Source organism: Sinocyclocheilus grahami, unplaced genomic scaffold (genome assembly GCF_001515645.1).
Source record: "Sinocyclocheilus grahami isolate Dianchi unplaced genomic scaffold, SAMN03320097.WGS_v1.1 scaffold990.1, whole genome shotgun sequence".
Lineage (NCBI taxonomy): Eukaryota > Metazoa > Chordata > Actinopteri > Cypriniformes > Cyprinidae > Sinocyclocheilus > Sinocyclocheilus grahami.
In genome coordinates this window covers 669,981-691,077 of record NW_015506169.1, presented here as the reverse complement: position 1 = coordinate 691,077, position 21,097 = coordinate 669,981, and the positions used below count along the sequence as shown (strand labels likewise).

General features: G+C 38.5%; 1 protein-coding gene across 1 annotated transcript in view; it reads right to left on the bottom strand.

Moving 5' to 3' along the window:
• Window positions 1-10,419: 10,419 nt before the first annotated feature.
• Window positions 10,420-21,097, bottom strand: part of LOC107565245 (thyroid hormone receptor beta-like) — a 16,432-nt gene continuing 5,754 nt past the window's right edge. Inside the window, exons 4-7 of the mRNA XM_016250463.1 lie at window positions 20,344-20,370; window positions 19,519-19,665; window positions 17,968-18,226; window positions 10,420-12,729 (exon numbers count right to left, since the gene is read on the bottom strand). Of these exons, the coding sequence (XP_016105949.1) occupies window positions 12,488-12,729; window positions 17,968-18,226; window positions 19,519-19,665; window positions 20,344-20,370 (675 nt within the window). The 3' untranslated portion in view covers window positions 10,420-12,487. The remainder of the gene's footprint in view (window positions 12,730-17,967; window positions 18,227-19,518; window positions 19,666-20,343; window positions 20,371-21,097) is intronic.

The window sequence follows — 21,097 nt, the reverse complement described above, 5'->3', positions numbered from 1 at the left end:
GGTGGGCGGCCTGGAGGCCTCTCAGGGCAGTCTAGTACGGGGTGGGAAGCTTCCAGGGCGGTACCACAGGGAGCGGTACCCCCCCCCCCCCCCCCCCCCCCAAAAAAAATAATAAGTTATTATTTTCACAAACTTTAGCTTTTCCCCTCTATGTCTTTGTGATACATCATCTACACTAAAATGAAATCGGTGGATTTGAAGTGTAAACTAGGTGCCCATACCGTATTTCCAAATACTGCCGCTGCCTCATTATATCTAAAATCATCTCCATCAACAACAATGAACTCCTGTAAATGACTAGAGCAGGTGAGAGCCTGAGGGTCTGTTCACACTAACACACTCTTCAGCCGAGCTGCTCTGATAAAGATCCAGGTCAGGAGTGACTCTCAGACTCCTAGGAAAGGTAAAAGATTGTAAATGACTAGAGCAGGTGAGAGCCTGAGGGTCTGTTCACACTAACACACTCTTCAGCCGAGCTGCTCTGATAAAGATCCAGGTCAGGAGTGACTCTCAGACTCCTAGGAAAGCCTTTTTCTGGTAAAAGATGAGTAAAAGTATTTTCCCTTTCTTTTTTATTTTGTGCTCTGAACATGCAGATATTTACAGATTTGTATTTGGCAGGTACATTTATCCCAAGTGACTTACGCTGGCATTCAACATTTTATAAATGCATGCATTGCCTGAGAATTTAATACATGACCCTAGTGTTGGATTTGGCTCCACCATCATGTGTTTATAGCTGCTGTATTTAAGCTAGAGAAACATTATACTTTAAAAGGGATGTAAAAGCAAATTTGGAAGCAAATCTGCCCGCATCATATGACCCCTTTAAGATTTGATGATGAATTATTGATCATCATTAAGTTTAAATAAGCAAAAAATGGCATGTTTTGGTAGATGGATTTTAATGAGCAGCACTTTGGTGTGCTCTGTAGCAATTAAAAAGAACTTTATTAATAAAGCTGTGAAATCAACTTCAAGTATATATATATATATATATATATATATATATATATATAGGTATAGGTATATTAGATTTAGATTTAGGTATATTTACACAGATTTTAATGAAGCTTAGAGGTGGCATGAATGCATTTACCCTGCAATCACAATTGCATAAAATAATGCTATGAGAGTAATGTTTTTTAATCAGGATAAGAAATGTGTTTGTTTTTTAATGAAATGAATACGAATAAAGCCAATAGGTACTAGGTAGGCGGCAAGACTGTGAAGCACTGACGCTGAATTCGAAATGGCGTACTACTTTTACTATTGTTCTGTCATGTCTTTAAATGGCAGAAATAATAATAGTGTTCTAACATGCTATTTTGAATTTAGCCTGAGTCATTCTTTCAAATGATTTCCAACAGCTGATTCATTCAGGAACGAACCAAGTGACTGTCTTTAATAATTCATTGCCAATATTGACAACATAAACTGACACTGTCAATCATCAGATCCTGCTGTCTGCCCTCTCGTCACTGGGCATCACAGGGATTCCTCTTCGCTGGTTTGAATCCTGTCTCACTGGTAGGTCTTTCAGGGTGGCTTGGAGAGGGGAGGTATCCAAAGCACATCAACTTGTCACTGGGGTTCCTCAGGGATCAGTTCTTGGACCCCTCCTCTTCTCCATATACACAACATCACTGGGTCCCATCATACAGGCACATGGCTTCTCCTACCATTGCTATGCTGATGACACACAGCTCTATCTTTCATTTCAACCAGATGATCCAACGGTAGCTGCACGGATCTCAGGCTGCCTGGCGGACATCTCGGCATGGATGAAAGAATATCACCTACAGATCAACCTGACTGAGCTTCTTGTCTTCCCTGCTACTCCAACTCTACAGTATGATTTCTCCATCCCACTGAGAGGCTCAAAATCACTTTCCAGAACATTCTCGTTCACCATTCCTGGCTGGTGGAATGATCTTCCCACCCCTATCCGGAATGCTGAATCTCTGACAATTTTCAAGCGACAGCTGAAAACTCATCTCTTTCGAAGCTACTTGAACACAAAAAAAAAAAAAAAAAAAAAAATCTCTCTCTTTATTTATTCCTTTTCTTTCTAGCTTGTACTTATTTGAACAATGTCTAGAAACTTGGTATTACAGGCACTTCCTGTGTCTGTTTGCCTCTTTAATTTTTATATATATTTTTATAATAATAATGTACTATTTATTTTGTATTTTATTAATATTATTATTTATTTTATTTAATATTTTCAATACTAATTATATCCAATAAGTAACAATTTGAACAATTGTTAATAAAAATAACAATTGATCCCTCGATGAGAGAAGGAGAGAAGAAAAGGAGGGGTGAGGCATATCTGGAACAATTTCTTAAAAAGACAGAGAGTGTTTTCTAACAACAATATTTTGGAAACAATTTACAACAATGTTTCATTAATTAACATTAGTTAACTACTTTAGTTAACATGAACTAAGAATAAACAATAGCCTACATCTACAGCATTTATTAATCTTAGTTAATATTAATTTCAACATTTACTGATGCACTATTAAGATTAATAGTGTTTGTTTGCAAAAGTTGTGTTTGTTAACATTAGTTTATGCACTGTGAACTAACATGAACTTACAATGAACAACTGTATTTGTATTAACTAATGTAAACAAAGATTAATAAACACTGTAATAAATGCTCTTTGTTTGATCATGTTAGTTAACACATTAAATGACTTCGTATTGTAATGTGTTACCAATATTACTTACTATATAATTAGTCAATAACGCCATAATTTTCTTCATTCAGTCCAAGAGCTCGCATGAAAACAAGAGCACAAATACATATCCTATTCTGATTTATCACAGAACCAATCACATCCAATCATAACCGATCATGTTTCTATAACAACTCAGGATCAACTGTTAGGTAAGCCATGGTAATGCCACCAATATAACATATTTAGTAGGTAAAGATATGGCTTCATTTTAAATGTGTGCGTGGGAATGATATTGTCCAGTAGATGGCAGCATGTAATTACACCCATGTACAGCAATGCACTGTGGGTTTTGTGAGATCACATGAGAAATCAAGCATGGGTTCTGTGTTAAAGTGCCCCAATTATGGGTTATGAAAGGTTCATATTTTGGTTTTGGGAGTCCCCAATAACAGGTTGACATGCATGCAAGGTCAAAAAACACTTTCATTGTCTTATAATATGCATTTATTTTTACCTTACTTGCTCAACGACTCCCAACCGATTCGCTCAACACATCAATGCACTGTGGGTTTTGTGAGATCACATGAGAAATCAAGCATGGGTTCTGTGTTAAAGTGCCCCAATTATGGGTTATGAAAGGTTCATATTTTGGTTTTGGGAGTCCCCAATAACAGGTTGACATGCATGCAAGGTCAAAAAACACTTTCATTGTCTTATAATATGCATTTATTTTTACCTTACTAGCTCAACGACTCCCAACCGATTCGCTCAATGATTAATTTTTCCAAACTCCTCCTTTGCGTTACGCTAATCTGCGGTGATTGGTCCGATTGGTCTATTTTTCATTTCATCTAGCCTGTAATGCCTGATAAAGCAGCGTTTGTGAGCGCAGTGCTGCTTCGTGTACAGCGTACCGGGGAAACCGCTATTTCTACCGCTCCAGAAGCGGCACCTATAGTGGCACAGAATGAATTTGCATTTTCAAAAAGACCAAGTGAGCTGGCAATATGCTAGTGTTTCATGTTGACGTCAACATGAAACGGCTTGGGACTCGTTTCAATGATTCAGAGTCGACTCTTTCTTTTGAGAGACAATAACTTTATATACGCACTTTCAGATTTAAAACTTTGCAGGATGTTTTCATTCACTTAGAGCTGTGTTACACACTGCATCAAAGGTCATTTTCAAAAATCCATAACAGGGGCACTTTAAACAAAGTTTTGTTTTTCATTAAAAAAAAAATAAATAAAGGATAAATTTTTCACAATGCATTGTACTTGCATATTAAAAAGTAAGCTTGACTTTACGAACAGACTAATGAAACAAAGAGATAGAGGTTATTTCATTTAAGTATAACTTTGGGGCTAAAATTAGCGTTGGCATTTTTTTAAAGCTTTTAACTTCTTTATCATATTTGTGTCACAATATCCTAACTATCAGAGGCTCTGGGACACATCAAATATTACTGCGAAATTCTGAGACCTTTTCCCTGAAATTCTGCAGCAGCTGATATTATAATTGTTTGCCATTTAAATATAGTTATTTATAGAGTTTCATCGTTACCAATGTGTTGTTTTTATTCAAACACTTTGGTTGTGATCATAGACCGTGTTGTGGTCTGGTCATATCTCTTTTCACAGATAAGGACGAGGACAGATGACCATAACTGTCATCATCAGTGCATTCACTGAAGGTCAAGTTAAAATATCTGAGAGTGCAAACTGATTGGCTTGTCATGCAAAATATTGTAATATGAAATTTGACGATCTAAATGAAATTCACATTTATTCTATTCAATAAAGACTGCTATATACAATCAATTCATTAAGGCCAAAAAAATGCATACAGAGTCTCACAAAGCACAACAAATAATGCAGGGGTTTCTCAAAACCATCTTTATTCTCCTATTCACCTCAGGCGCAAATGTTATCATCATCATCATCTTTTGCCAAATCCAGGATTATTTTCTAGTGCAATGTCTCTTCCAGGATATCCGAATCACATCATGATCCAAACTCAAATTCAAGGCTCCACTGTCACACAGCAGGCTTGTGCAATACGTTCGTTTTGGTAAAAAAAAAAAAAAAAAACTGAAGAAGAGAGAGAAAGAAATACATTTTCTTGTCATGTTGGACAACGTGATTCACATTCAAAATTCACTTATTCATGCCACCAGCATACTGTGGACTAATCAGATAAATGTTAACTAGGACACATAGAAACAGGAGTACATGTGCTGTAGTTGTTTCTGGGGATGCATTTCTTTCAGTTCCGCTTGCGGAGATCTGGTCGGTTTCTTTGAATATGCACTCAAAAAAATGCTGGGTTAAATACAACCCAGTGCTGGGTAAAATAGGGACAAACCCAGCAATTGGGTTGTTTTGACCCAGCGGTTGGGTTAAATGTTTAACCCAACCTTCTGGGTAGTAACCCAACCTCTGGGTCAAAACAACCCAATCGCTGGGTTTGTCCCTATTTTACCCAGCACTGGGTTGTATTTCGGTTTTATTCCGACATCCAGTAAGGATCGCTTTTTGTGATTGGTTGTGCTGGATTATTATTTTTTTGTTATTGTGATTATTATTAGATAGCATATATTAGTTGTCATTACCAATGAATCTGGAATGATGAAACGCACACTAAGGAGAGATCATTAAAGAGAGATTGTTAAAAAAACAGGACTCTGGTTTCTGTTTGAGAATGGTGAGAGATTTTTGAGAAAAGTCTTTTGTTTCCTTGTTGTAAAACTGCTCAAAAGTGTTCATATTGTGCATATAACATGTAAAAAATATCTGCGGTCTGGAAAAATACAGCCTCTTTCCTTTACACCATAAATATCTTTATTTTTGTAGTGCGTTTGTTTTTTTTAATTTTATTTTATTTTTTAACCTGTGCGCTCAGAGGAAATAGTATTGACTCCCAGCGTGTCTGAGCATGCATGTGTTGATCTGTGGCCAGGGTCCAAAATTAGCATTTGTCAAGTGCTGACATGAAGAAAAGACACAAAACTTGGCTTTGTCAAGTACATAAGACAACACACATAATGCATGATTTAAATCGAACTGTAAACACATATATTCTGAATCTCACACGTGTGTGAGAAATTAAAATCAAATATATACAAACTAGTAAAATTAGTAAAACACTAATTTAGCATGGGCATGTTTGATTTCTCAGCATAACCAAGGTGGTGAGGAGCTTGGCGAGGAGTAAACGGACAGGTGAGGCAAAGTATTCATTTTGGACCCTGGCTGTGGCCCTTACTTCCCTCTTTCTATAACACTCTGCGAACACATTGATTGTCTGTGCAATGACTTTGAGTCTGTTGAATATCTACGTTGGCATGTACGTTTGTGTAATCCACAACATGTAAAACCACTGGAGCAATTCTATTGCTTACAAAAGGCATCACTACAACAAAACACTGATTGAACATGCTCTGCGTTTTGAGGTGAGAATCTGAATTCATGTCCATCTTTCAACAGCAAAAAAAAAAACAGTTCTGGCGGTTCCTGATAATCAGTAGAGGTATGTGAGATTCAAACTCTCTTGCAGCACACAAGGACGTCTCTAGAAAGATTAAAAACTACAGTAAAAGAAGTAAAACCAGGCTGAAACAACTATCACAGACGCATCCGAAAGCATCCCTGTTTGTTGCAGGGTTAACCACTGACCTCAGCGTTTTGTGTATTTGTGCTCGTCAATCACCCAGACGATAACTGGCAGCACTCCCGGAGGTATAAATCGGCAAACTCATAGCACCAACAAGTTCAAGCAGAAGCATTGCCTTGGTCTATCGTGTGACAGCTATAGAAGAGAAGAAGCGTTCAGCTGAATAGAGTTGCATCCCTGCGGGTCAAAGGATCTAGCGACGGATGGGTAAAAACTCATGACCTCAAGTTCCTCCGAGCAGCTCGACACAAGACCTAACAGAGTACGGATTTTGTATGGAGGTTTTTGGCACCTTAATAGAGGCATAATGAGCTAATGTTAGTGGCTGCTGGCTTGAGGCTATCTTTTCTTTAAGGGCTAAAAGTTGATGGAGAAAAAACTTTTATGAATTTCATCATTACGTGCACTCTAACTAAGGTCTGCCTGTCCAAAAGCTTTTAGGCGCACTAATAAAGAAACAGGATTTTACTCAAGGGCACAACCACCATCAAGACTGACATGCCACCTTGCCATTTTTATTTTATTTTTTTTAAGAAAACTGTTCTGATTCCAAAACCCAGTGAGCTGCTTTGAAAAAAGCATATGCAGGCAACACAACAAAGGACGCATCACAAATGCAATAATGCCTTGGAATTTGGACAAAAAAAAGGTATCTTATGCAAGGTATAAGCTACACGATTTTAGGCCGACTCCAGGTTTTCTGGAGATCACTCACAAATGTCTGAAATGTGAGGCAAATCGGTGCTCGATCACATGAGCGATGATCGCATAGTGTGTTATCAAAGATGTGATTTGAGAGAAGCACAGATGTATTGTCAATGCCCAAAAACTGTTTAGCAGGCTAATTATCTGTGACTCAGGCTGCGTTCCACTCCACTTTTAAACACGCACTGGTGAACTTCCCTAAGCACATCCCCTCGGGGGAATTCCCACCGCCATTCTGAAGTGCGTTCCACTTGGTGAAGTGGATGAGGGAAGTTTATATAAACAGACCCGCCTCGACCCCTTGATTTTGACCAAGGGTGCGAGTCTGCTTCATATGCACACTTCACAAAGATTGTCTTACTATAGGGAGATGAGAGGGTCTGTATTACTTAAGCCGTGGTCACACTAGACTTTGAGGATGCGAAATTCATTCGGACGGTGCTGCGAAAAGGGGCGGGAGCAGGATATGACATCATGCGCCAAAATATCCTCACTAGTCATAATTATTTTCTATTTAAAGGGTTAGTTCACCCAAAAATTTAAATTCTGTCATTAATTACTCACCCTCATATAGTTTCAAACCCGTAAGACCTTCGTTCATACGCCGGATCTGTTTCCTACGTTGTTGTGATTTGATCTGAACACCTTGCCATTTTTATTTTATTTTTTTTAAGAAAACTGTTCTGATTCCAAAACCCAGTGAGCTGCTTTGAAAAAAGCATATGCAGGCAACACAACAAAGGACGCATCACAAATGCAATAATGCCTTGGAATTTGGACAAAAAAAAGGTATCTTATGCAAGGTATAAGCTACACGATTTTAGGCCGACTCCAGGTTTTCTGGAGATCACTCACAAATGTCTGAAATGTGAGGCAAATCGGTGCTCGATCACATGAGCGATGATCGCATAGTGTGTTATCAAAGATGTGATTTGAGAGAAGCACAGATGTATTGTCAATGCCCAAAAACTGTTTAGCAGGCTAATTATCTGTGACTCAGGCTGCGTTCCACTCCACTTTTAAACACGCACTGGTGAACTTCCCTAAGCACATCCCCTCGGGGGAATTCCCACCGCCATTCTGAAGTGCGTTCCACTTGGTGAAGTGGATGAGGGAAGTTTATATAAACAGACCCGCCTCGACCCCTTGATTTTGACCAAGGGTGCGAGTCTGCTTCATATGCACACTTCACAAAGATTGTCTTACTATAGGGAGATGAGAGGGTCTGTATTACTTAAGCCGTGGTCACACTAGACTTTGAGGATGCGAAATTCATTCGGACGGTGCTGCGAAAAGGGGCGGGAGCAGGATATGACATCATGCGCCAAAATATCCTCACTAGTCATAATTATTTTCTATTTAAAGGGTTAGTTCACCCAAAAATTTAAATTCTGTCATTAATTACTCACCCTCATATAGTTTCAAACCCGTAAGACCTTCGTTCATACGCCGGATCTGTTTCCTACGTTGTTGTGATTTGATCTGAACGGAAACAGCGTATCCGTGTGACGCAGCTGACACAGAACAGCATAAGTTGTTTACGTATGTGATATTCTCCAAAATGGCACCAGGGTGATGCGGAGGAGACGAATTGTTGAATAAAGTCATAATTTTTTTTTTCTTTTGCGCACAGAAAGTATTCTTGTAGCTTCGTATAATTGCGGATGAACCCCTGATGTCACATGGATTATTTTACAGATCTCCTTGCTACGTTTCTGGGCCTGGGAACATTTCAGTTGCGTTGCTGTCTATGCAGGGTCAGACAGCTCTCAGATTCTATCAAAAATATCTTAATTTGTGTTCCGAAGATGAACGAAGGTCTTACGGGTTTGGAACGTCATGAGGGTGAGTAATTAAAGACAGAATTTTCATTTTTGGGTGAACTAACCCTTTAAGTGAGTACAATCAGTCTAGTTAATCAAGTACACACACGCACACATACAAATCTCATGTAATAAAAAAAATCACATAAAATTATGTTTCACAGTTCAAACGTACCATCCGCTCCTGTTTCCCTTGCCACCGCAAACCAAGCCGCTACTCTTTTTATGTGATTTTTGTAATCTTTTAAAGTTGTGTTGTATAAAGCAGGATGATGCGACACTGCTAACATTAGCGATTCCTCCATTTCTGTACCGAGAGGTCACTTTGTGACATTTTGATCTTCTATTGGTCTCACGCATTCACGTGACATGAATTTGCAGGTCAGAGCTCACCAAACATGAACTTTGCTATACAGCGAAATATCTTCGCACGGGCTTGCGTTTCTAGTCTGACGCATTCGCATGCGTATGAATGGAAGTCAATGGAACGAAAAGTCTAGTGTGACTACTGTTGGAGAAAGCGTAACGGCTAACTCTGATCAAGTGTGCCTTAAAGGGTTAGTTCACCCAAAAATGAAAATTAGGCTGCGTTTTACTCACCCCCGAGGCATTCTAGGTGTATACGACTTTCTTCTTTCAGACGAATCCAGTCGGAGTTATATTAAAAATGGTCTTTGATCTTTCAAGCTGTTTAATGGCACTCAGCGGGTGTTGCATGCATCAGTACAAAAGAAGTTAAATAAAAAGCACCCATCCATAAAAAAAAGTGTCTCACACGGCTCCGGCGGGTGAACAAAGGCCTCCTGTAGCGAATCAATGCGTTTTTGTAAGAAAAATAACCATATTCAAAACGTAATAATCACTTGAATGTAGCTTGCGCTCACTGTTGTAAATGGAAGCAGCTCCGGGAGGATGACGTATGCTGGTGAGTCTCGTGAAAACCACTGTTTGTTTATAGGATCAAAGGAAGCAAAGTTTCCTCACTTTAGCAAAGGAAAACCTGTCTCCTCTTGACATATCGAAATCCTCTGACATTCTTCTTTACAAATCCTCGTTTTGTACTTCTAATAAGTGACCGGTGTTTTGTTTTGATCTCTCCGCTGCGTTTCCGCGTTCGTCACTTCTGAGCGGCGCATGTGCGAAGCTGACCTCATACGTCATCCGCCCGGAGCTGCTTCTGTGTACAACAGTGAGCGCAAGCTACATTCAAGTGATTATTACGTTTTGAATATGGATATTTTTCTTACAAAAATGCATCGATTCGCTACAGGAGGCCTTTGTTCCCCCCCCGGAGCCGTGTGAGACACTTTTTTTTATGGATGGGCACTTGTTATTTAACTTATTTTGGACTGAAGCAATGCAACACCCGCTGAGTGCAATGATAGAGCTTGAAAGATCAAAGACAATTTTTAATATAACTCCGACTGGATTCATCTGAAAGAAGAAAGTCATATACACCTAGGATGCCTCGGGGGTGAGTAAAACGCAGCCTAATTTTAATTTTTGGGTGAACTAACCCTTTAATAACCAATCACATTACAGCCTTGACGTCATTGAATTTCAGTCAGAGTTGTGCGACACTCAGTCGCCGTTTACGGATCCCAAAGGAATGAATGGGAAGTGCCGTAAGATGAATCAAAAAGTCAGTGACTTCTTTTATAAAACAGCATTTTTTCATGGTAAAGTCTAAAAATTGTTAAAAAGTACTGTTTAGTATAAAACATGTTGAACATTAGCAGATAGGCTGTCGATTCATTAAATGATAAGCCGTTTCCTCTAAAAAGCTGTTTATTCATCGTAGTGAAGACTCTTTAAGTGACATTCATTCATTAAAAAAAATGGCCTCTGGTCTCATTTCCCACGTACTGCCAGACCAGAAGCGTTAGCTTTAGCCATCACTCTTTTTCGGCTAATGGTTGCAGGCTTGCCTTCTAGTGGCTTTGACACTTTAGGCCGCTCCACAGACCATAATGCAACACGAATATGGCGTCATCGTTTTCAGCAATTATTGAAAGCTGATTTTTCAATAATTCGACTCCATAGCGGATTTTAAGTGATCAAGGGTTTAGGACATTCCAGTTCAGCCCGCCAGAAGTGGGCACTCATGCAACGAAATCAATGATATCCGAGGGAAGTTAGCGAGTGAAGGGCATAAAAAATGAACTGGAACGCAGCCTCTGCGTCTTGCAGCATGTTTTGACTGGAAATGACATCAGCGACGACCTACAGCCAATGAGAGATCATTCTCTGTATCACTTCTCATGCATGCATTTAGTAAATGATACGCTTTGTTTGAGATTCTTCCTAATGAAATATTGTGCAATGTATGAACCCAGCAAATAAAAAAAAAACAGTTGTGTACAGTAGTGTGAAAGAAACAGCGATCCGACAATGTTGAAAATCCTGACATTAGAAGGCAGTATAATTTTATGCCTACTGTTCACATGGCCATTTTATTGCTCTGAGGTTGCTTTCTGAAATTCTCAGGGGTTTCTAAAAATTTTTTCCAGATGTTTCTCCTAAAATGTCAGAGAAAACACGAGATACAAATGCACAAGAGTACAGAGCGATAAAATGAATGTGAAGAGCAGTGAGATGTAATATTACTCTGATTTCACTCTCAAGAGCAGCAGGAACATTTCCCTGCAGGCACACAACGTCGCAAGACGCTGATATTTGGTTAAATTTCGGTTGCGATGTCAGGTGACCAAAATTCAATGTCAATTCAGTGTCTAATGTAAATGTTAATTTGATGTTCAATACCGATATCAGCTGACGTTGATATTTGTTGTTTTTAGGTTGTGTAACCAAAATCCAACGTTAAGTCAACGTCAAATTGGTGTCAAATACTGACGTCAACACGATTTTCATTCTCAACCAAAATGTGACGTCAACCTGACGTTATACTGATGCCCTGTACCTGCTGGGTTAAGTCACAATTTGCTTTCCATGTAGTGATCTTGTCTAGAAAACACAATTGCGATACTCAAGAGCCCTCGTTTGTCTCAATATAAGGATGTTCCTATTCTGTCTTGAAATGTTGTCTAGGTAGGCAGCTCACTTAGGGTTTGGACCAGAACTATAAACAATCTATGGCTTAATGTGAGAATGAAAAGACCTTTAGACCAACAGATAAGGGACGTGAAAGGAAACCAAACATTGCGGTCCTCCTTCGCAGTATGGTGTTCTTTGTCTCCTTTCTGAGGCCTGACGTGTGACACGAACCCCGGATGCATAGTTCATACATCTCCGTTAAGTGGCATCAAAGACTACGATCAGAAATAAAACTATTTAACATTGGGGGGGGGGAAAAAAACTAGAGTAACAGAAAGCTGATTTTTCTTTTTACAAAGAGTGAAAGAAAAAAACTGTAACGCTATTCACATGTACCCGCTTTGTAAAAGGAATGGTTCCATTCAAAATAGGCCAGAGAGCTTCTCCTAAAACTGTGGAATGAAATGACGCTCAGTAGTGCTAGAAAAGAGTCATGTGACCGGGAACAGAGTCTTGTGACCGGGAACAGGGAGATGGAGTCTGAGGGAGGTCGGATCTGTGGAGGTCGTGTTGGTGGGAGCAGCTTGGCCTGACTGGTTGGCTGTCAGTCTTCGAACACTTCCAGGAAGAGGGGCGGAAAGAGCTCCGTGGGACACTCCACCTTCATGTGCAGGAAGCGGCTGGCATGGCAGGCACCGATCATGCGCAGGTCTGTCACCTTCATCAGCAGCTTGGGCCAGAAGTGAGCCACCTTGTGCTTGCGGTAGTTGATGTAATGTTCGAAGGCCAAGAGGAACTCCTCCTGACAGCGCTCTATCCGCTCTACGCTCGTCAAACCTGGACGATCTGTCGGCGAAAAAAAAGGGGAAAAGAGGACGCCTGAGTTTGATTTCAAAATGCATTCAAACCATTTAAAGGGTTAGTTCACCCAAAAATGAAAATTCTGTCATTGATTACTCGCCCTCACGTCGTTCTAAACCCGTAAGACCTTCGTTCATCTTCGGAACACAATTTAAGATATTTCTGAAGAAATCTAAGATGCTCTCTGATCCTCCCGTAGACAGCAAGGATCCTTACACGATCAAGGCTCAGAAAGGTAGCAAGGACATCGTGTCCATGTAAGGACAATAATCCATGTGACATCAGGGGTTCAACCGTAATATTACGAAGCTACGAGAATACTTTTTGTGCGCAAAGAAAACAAAAATAATGACTTTATTCAACAATTCGTCTCCTCCACGCGGAGGAGACGAATTGTTGAATAAAGTCATTATTTTTGACACCATATAGCGCCATTTTAGGAGAGTATCACATACGTAAACAGTGTAAGCTGTTCTGTGTCAGCTGCATCACACGCTGTTTATGTTGTTTATGCTTTGATCTGAACGTAAACTAACGTATCCGCGTACATACGTTGCTTACGTATGTGATACTCTCCAAAATGGCACTATATGGTGACGCGGATGAGACGAATTGTTGAATAAAGTCGTTATTTTTGTTTTCTTTGCACACAAAAAGTATTCTCGTAGCTTCATAATATTACGGTTGAACCACCGATATCACGTAGATTATTTTAACGATGTCCTTGCTACGTTTCTGAGCCTTGATCGTGTAAGGATCCTTGCTGTCTATGGGAGCGTCAGAGAGCTCTCAGATTTCTGCAGAAATATCTTAATTTGTGTTCTGAAGATGAACAAAGGTCTTACGGGTTTAGAACGACATGAGGGCGAGTAATTAATGACAGAATTTTCATTTTTGTGTGAACTAACTTGTTAAATAAAGCAAGGGCTTGAAGGTGATGCCTTGTGATTTTATCATTATTTTTCCTATTCTATTTTGAGTCATTCAACTTCCAGAAGAAAAATATTAGTGTAAAGACCAGCCTGCTGATAGCATTTATTTACATGATGTTTTAAAGGGGTAGTTCACACAAAAGTAAAAATTAACTTCCAGTGTATGGACAAACAAAACACATTTCTCAAAATATATTTTTTTATTTTCCACAGAAGAAAGTCTTACAACATGAGGGTGAGTAAATGATGAATAAAAAAATGTGAAAATTTGAATGAAAACATTAATGAAAATTTTGTGGTGAACTAACCCTTTAACACCCGCTTCATGTAATCATGTAAATATGCTGCAAATATGCCCACAAAATTTGTGTTAATCACAATTTGCACTGACTGTGTCCTACTTAAACGCAGTGTTAGGGAGTAACTAGTTACATATAACAGTATTACGTCATTTAATTACAAAATAAATGCAACTGTAGTCTGTTACAGTTACTGAGAAAAATGTGTAATTAAATTGCAGTTACAAAGAGCAACGCTGTAACATCTGAATATTTTCACACACACACAGGTTGGGTTTTATGGGTTCATTCCATAGGTGTAATGATTTTTATACTCTACAAACTGTATTTTCTATCGCCTTACCCTAAACCTACACCTCACAGGGAACTTTCTGCAATTTTAGATTTTCAAAACTTCATTTTGTATGATTTATAAGCTTGTTTCCTCATGGGGACCAAAAAATATCCCTACAAATACAAGGATTTTGGATATTGCCACACATTTGGTCCCTATAACTTAGCGTACACCTGAACCACACACACACACACACACACACACACACACACACACACACACAGACAGACAGACAGACAGACACACACACACACACACACACACACACACACTCACACACACACACACACATACACACACACAGACATACACACATACAGACAGACAGACAGACAGACAGACAGACAGACAGACACACACACACGCACGCATACACGCATGCATGCGCGCACACACACACACACACACACACACATTGATTTATTTACCAAATTGCATTGACTGCTCAAAAATATAAGTAACCAATGTTTCAGGAGTTTAGGACACAGAATATGCTTTCTCGATAACTTTATATTTCCTATTTGGGTTTATGAATATGCTTTATCTTTAACAGTTTTTTTCCATAGCATTGTTAGATGCCAGTGTTTCCTGTCATATCTATGCAAACATTTGATATTAAAAACAGTATCATAGCTATTGAACTGTTTCTTGTTATGATTATGATCGTAAATCTGTATTTAACCTCAGAATGACCTAAAAGTAAAAAGAGGTGCTAAAGTCTGATTTTGTGGTGGCTGTGGTTTAAAATGTAATATTAATTTTAATTAATTCAAGTGATGAAGGATTCTGAGAAATCTGACAGTAATCATTATTGAGTACTACTGTAAGGTTAAACCTGCCTGCTTTAAACGTCTCAAACATTCATCAGAAATGTAAAAAAGTAACCAAAAAGTAATAAAATGTAATCAGTTACATTACTTCAATAAATTAATTGAAATAGTAACAGTACATATTATATTTTAAATAGTGTAACTTGTAATTTGTAACCTATTACATTTACAAAGTCAACTTCCCAACACTGCTTAAATGTGGCCAAAACTGGTGAAAGACGAAGGCAACTCTAGATTTCTGTACACAAAGTTTAAAAAGCCAGTCTAAAATTACTGTTTGTAAAACCCTGTTGACTGCCAGCTTTCAGTGGCACTGAAATGAATGAATCCAGCACATTCTATAATGAGCCTCAATGGCATAGAAAAGAGGGAAGTTTGGCCCGTATACAACCACATTTTAAATACTAAACAACTGTTGCCTTCGCCTGACTGCAAATCTGTGCCACTAGCCTGCTATTGAAATTCAACACTTGAAAAAAAATCCATGTAGAATTAGAAGAGACCATTGCAATCTAGCTATTATTAGTTTTTGCATGACCAATAACAGCTGATTTGTTACAGTACTAGAAACATTCCATGTGTTAATGCAAAAAAAGATCAGAAAGACCTTTATGACAACTAGTTAATTATCAAAAAAAATGACACTATGGTCATTGATCAGGTTTGCCCAGCTGTAACACTGGACAATATGTTTAAACAGGAATCGATAACAGATCTGTACAGGACTGGACTTGGGCACTGACGTCTTTACCTATTGATCGGGACATTCTCAGTTGAAGTGTAATCCTGTTTTAATAGCGTTATTAAGAGGTTTCCCCTCAGTGGCCTGTGTAATCCTGGGTAATCGCACTCAGGAACAGCCGCTGCAGCTGGCCTAATAGCTTTTAAACAGACTCCTGGTGGAAGTCACGGCTAGTACTGACACCGGCATTAATCGCTCATGAAGGAGAGCAAAGACTCTGCTTTATGAGGTTCACCAGATCTAGTAGTTCATAAGATTTTTTCACTATTTTAGTTATAGTACATCCTTCTTTAAGACATGCATGCTTCTCTCTCTGACTGCATTTGCATGCATAAGGATATTCGGAAACACTTTAGCATAGGGACTAGGGCTGCACGATTAATCGAATGCGATTGTCATGCGCATTTTGATAGTAATGCCGTTTCTGTAATCAGCAGGGAATCATCATCACGTGCTTTCAGATGGAGCAGCATTTACTACAGAGTCGTAGCTCACTGACAAGCTACGCAAACAAATCGCAGACGATTTTATTGCGAGATTCTGAAATCGAAGAAATCGTTCACGATAATGAAAGCTGTTTGCATAGCTTCTCAATGAACTATGGCTCTGTGAAGTAAATGCTGCTCCATCTGAAAGCATGTGAAAATACCACATTTAATAACATATTTTTTGCTCCAAACTCACTTCATAACGTCAGCAGAGTGTTTGAAATAAATCCTTCTGTGAGATGATGTACACAGAATAAGGCACGCAACATATTTCATAGTATTTAAGCAGTGATAAAGGCATTGCATTATTATATACTTTATTTTAATGAAAATTATAATAATAAGAACTCAGATAAACCGTATATTGCCGTAGTCGTGTGTTTACTGCTGATCACAGAACCGTGCTTCACTGAAAGATACGCATGACAATCGCAGCTTCTGTTGAATCGCGATCTCGATTCCATTTCGATTTATCGTGCAGCCCTAATAGGGACCAATTCTCACTGTTAACTAGTTCCCTATTAGCATGCCTATTATTAACATATCAGCTGTTTATTAGTGCTAAAAAAGCACATATTCTGCATGACCATATTCTACATCCATAATCCTACCCAATACCTAAACTTAACAACTAACTTACTAATTATTAATAAGCAGCAAATCAATAGTTTATTGAGGCAAACGTTGTAGTTAATGGTTTGTTAATAATTGGACCTTAAAATAACGTGAGATCAGATATTCTTATATTTATTGCAATTTGGTCATGTTTTGATTATGAAGGTGCCACGTAAATGTGCTTTAACCCAATTGACCATTAGCCAATATTTTGTAAGTAGAAATCCAAAGAAGACAACTATGAAAGCTGGTTTCCGCCACTGAATGAAAATAAAGGTAATTGCGACTTTTTATCTCACAATTCAGACTTGTTTTTCTCTCTCTCAATTGCGAGTTTACATCTCGCAAATCTGAATTTTTTTTCTCAGAATTGAAAGATATAAACTCATAATTGTGTGTTATAAAGTCAGAATTGAGATATAACCTGACTTTTTTCTTTATAATACACAATGGCCTGTTTATTTCACACAATTCTGAGAAAAGAAGTCATAATTGTGAGATGCTGTATAAACGCTCTATTGCAAGAAAAAAGTCAGAATTGTAAGAAATTAAGTCAGAATTTTTCATATCACATTTTTATATCACAATTCTGACTTTCTAAGCAGTATCTAGCAATTCTGTCTTTATATCCTGCAATTCTGACTGTATAATTCGCAATTGTGAATTTATAACTCAATTACAAGGTTAGCATATCATGCTATTCTGAGAAAAAAGTCGCAATTCCCTTTTTTTTTTTTTTTTTTCATCGGCAGAAATAGAATTCACAGACAACTCGACATTTGCCTGCATCATTTGGAATTTTGGACCATGTGACATTCTTAGGACTTTTCACTGGAACAAGAAACTCATGAAGAAGAGCAGAGAGATGGAGATTTTTGCAATTATATTTAAATGAGCTGGTAATTGTGTGAACATATTTTACCCTAATATGACGGACAAGAAAAAGAATGAATGATTTGACTGAAAGTGAAGATGGCACTGACCGGAGGAAAGCAGGATCACGGCTTGCAGCAGCGCCACCTCCGAATCATCCAGGTTGAAGGAGGACAGCGAGACACCCAGATCAAAGATGGCGTCGGAGACCACGCCCAGACCCCCGTTCTTGAGCTGGCCCCGTGTGACGGCCATCTCCCCGTTCAGCGTCAGAGTCTCGCTCTCGGGATCGTATCGCACCGCCGCTCGCAGAGACATGATCTCCATACAGCAGCCCTTCAGCAAAATGATCTGGTCCTCACAAGGCAGCTGAACAAGGACACACATTACACATTAATCAGTCATCATATGTGCTGGTGTGTATCCAAACATGTAATCTCTTCTTTAAATGATTTAATTTCCTCACTTTGATGCATTTTCTGCTTTGATCAATCTGTTCTACAGCACATCGATACAGTGGACAAGAGAGCTCAACGCGCTGCAACTTCAGAAAACACATGCAAATAGAAAAAGCAGCAGCAAATCAAGAAAACATCTTCATCAGTTTGACAGCACAACACAAACAAATAAAGAAACACACTGCAAATACTTACAACACAAACAAATAGAGAAATGCGCAAGTAGCGCGGACCACAACAAAACGAAAATTAACCACGTTTTTTTGGCGCATTTATTACCATTTGTATAACCACAGTTATACAAATACCAAAAGTATGGTTAGTGTAGTAACTCCGTGGTTAATTTGTGCATGGTTTAACTATAGTAACCATATTTTGTAAAAAAAAATTTTATATATTAATTAGTGCTGGCAAACGATTAGTCGCGATTAATCGCATCCAAAATAAAAGTTTTTGTTTACATGATATACTGTATGTGTGTGTACTGTGTATATTTATTATGTATATATAAACACACACACATGCATGTATATATTTTGAAAATATTTACATGTAAATATTTATATTCTTATATATAAATATTAAACATAGCATATTTTTCTTAAATATATACTGTATGTGTGTGTGTTTATATATACATAATAAATATACACAGTACACACATATCGTAAACAAAAACTTGTATTTTGGATGCGATTAATCACGATTAATCGTTTGACAGCACTAATATTAATGTATTCATTAATTTATTAAAACCACAGGCTACGGTTAATTTTTTTAAGGGAAGTTGTAAAAGCTAGCCAGCTTACGTTTCACATTTACAGTAATTGTGTATTTCGACAGCTTATTTAGGCTAATAATATAAAAAATTAAATAAAAAAACAGCTAAGGAATCGTGTGATCAAGATGTTAAAAAAAACTAAAAATCTCAGCTTTCAGAGCAAACATTGATAAACACGTCCCAGTCATGTTCGTCACTTTGCGGTTCCCTTAAACCTTTCCGAAGTGGTCTCTTCTTTGTTTGGTTGTGTTGTGAGCATTGCAGCGCGCGCACGCGTTGTCAAACTGATGAAGATGTTTTCTTAATTTGCACGTGTGTTTTTTCATTTGCGAAAAAACTCTCTCGGCCACCGTGCATCGACCCACATTGACCAACCGCTCAGTTTCATTCCCTGTGTTTGATGCATGGTACGCCGTTCTTACCTCACAGAACATGGGCAGCTTTTTGGCAAAATCCACAACACGAGTGATGGCGGGGGTGATAATTTTTGTAAACTGACTGAAGGCTTCGATGTCCACTTTGCTCCCCTCTGGTGCGTTGATGATGGGCGCAGAGCCGATGTCCTCGGGCTGCAACGACAGGAAGGGGAGGGGCATCGAGCTCAGTAACACAGGCACTTACAGGAAGTGGACAATCACAGAGACGAAGGTGTGACACAGCAAATCCTCATTCCCCTCTAAAGCACGAAGAAGGCAAGAGTACAGCAAGACATCATCGAAACAAGAGTGGAGCCCAGTTATTAAGAGGGAAAAGAGGAAAGATGAGAAACTTAAACTAGAGGAAGATCAGAGCAGAGAAGCGTCTTTGATATCTCCTTCTGTGGGGAGCTTATTGACTAGGGTTATCCACTGATATTTGAATGTTATTTTTATTATTTTTTAAAGATTTGTGCCCTTCTGACCAGAAAAATGTGACGTGAAAGACAGAGCAAAAACAAAACCAAAACAAAGCCAGACTGAGGGTCAAATGAAGACTGGGAGCTGAGTACAGCACAAAACCAGCCTGATGTTCCCCTTTGGCATTAGTCAATTATTCAGCTTTCCTCTTCTGTGTACACCTTCATTCTGACACAGCGAGCAGAGAGCTACACAAACACGCCAAACAAATGCCTTAAGCATTCAGCACGTCGATTTATCCGAAAAAAAAAGAAAAAAAAACGTGACAGAAATGGAAGCAGCTGAGAATTTGAGAGAGCGTTTCTTTTGGATAAAAACATGAATAAATGTGTTTGCTCTGCTGGGTCTTACCTTGGCTTCCTTCACCCCCACTGCACTCTGGTCAGAAGTACAGAATAAATTACATGTTATTTCATTAAGTAGCATTGCTTCCTCGACCTGTTGGGCAATCAACAGGGATCGTGAAGTTTCAATGAAGAACCCGAGTCAAGTCAACTACAAAGAACAAGTTTAAACTGGACAGGTGAGAGTGCAGACAGAAAGTGACAGTGAGATATTAAGTTTATGTGGAGTTTCCATGGATTTCCAGGCTTTAAAATAATCTTGCATTACGCACGGAATAACTGCACAGAGATTGATTTTTTACTGTGAAATGGTTTAGGAAAACTAATTTTATGTTCTACTACACAATGCATGAAAATTGGGACTAGGGGATTTTGACTTTTTTGTGTTATTTTTAGCCCTTTGACAAACATTTCATGCTAATCTGAAGTGGCTTCACAGTCTGTTCAAACAGACACTGGGCTTCATGCACGATTCAAAACTATAAGCAGCGCAAGGCAGTAACTAGTTACACGCAACAAAATTACATAATTTAATTACAAAATAAATGTAATTGTAATCAGTTTCAGAAAAAGTAATTAGTTACATTATTTTAAAAGTAATTGAAATAGTTACACTTTTAGATTTACATTTACCGTTTACATTTCCAAAGTAACCTTCCCAACACTGACTATAAGGTTTGTTAAAACCGTTTAATTCAACGCAACAACTTCTGTAAGATTGTTTTATGAACACTTAACACAAAAATTCATTCGGCGTCACG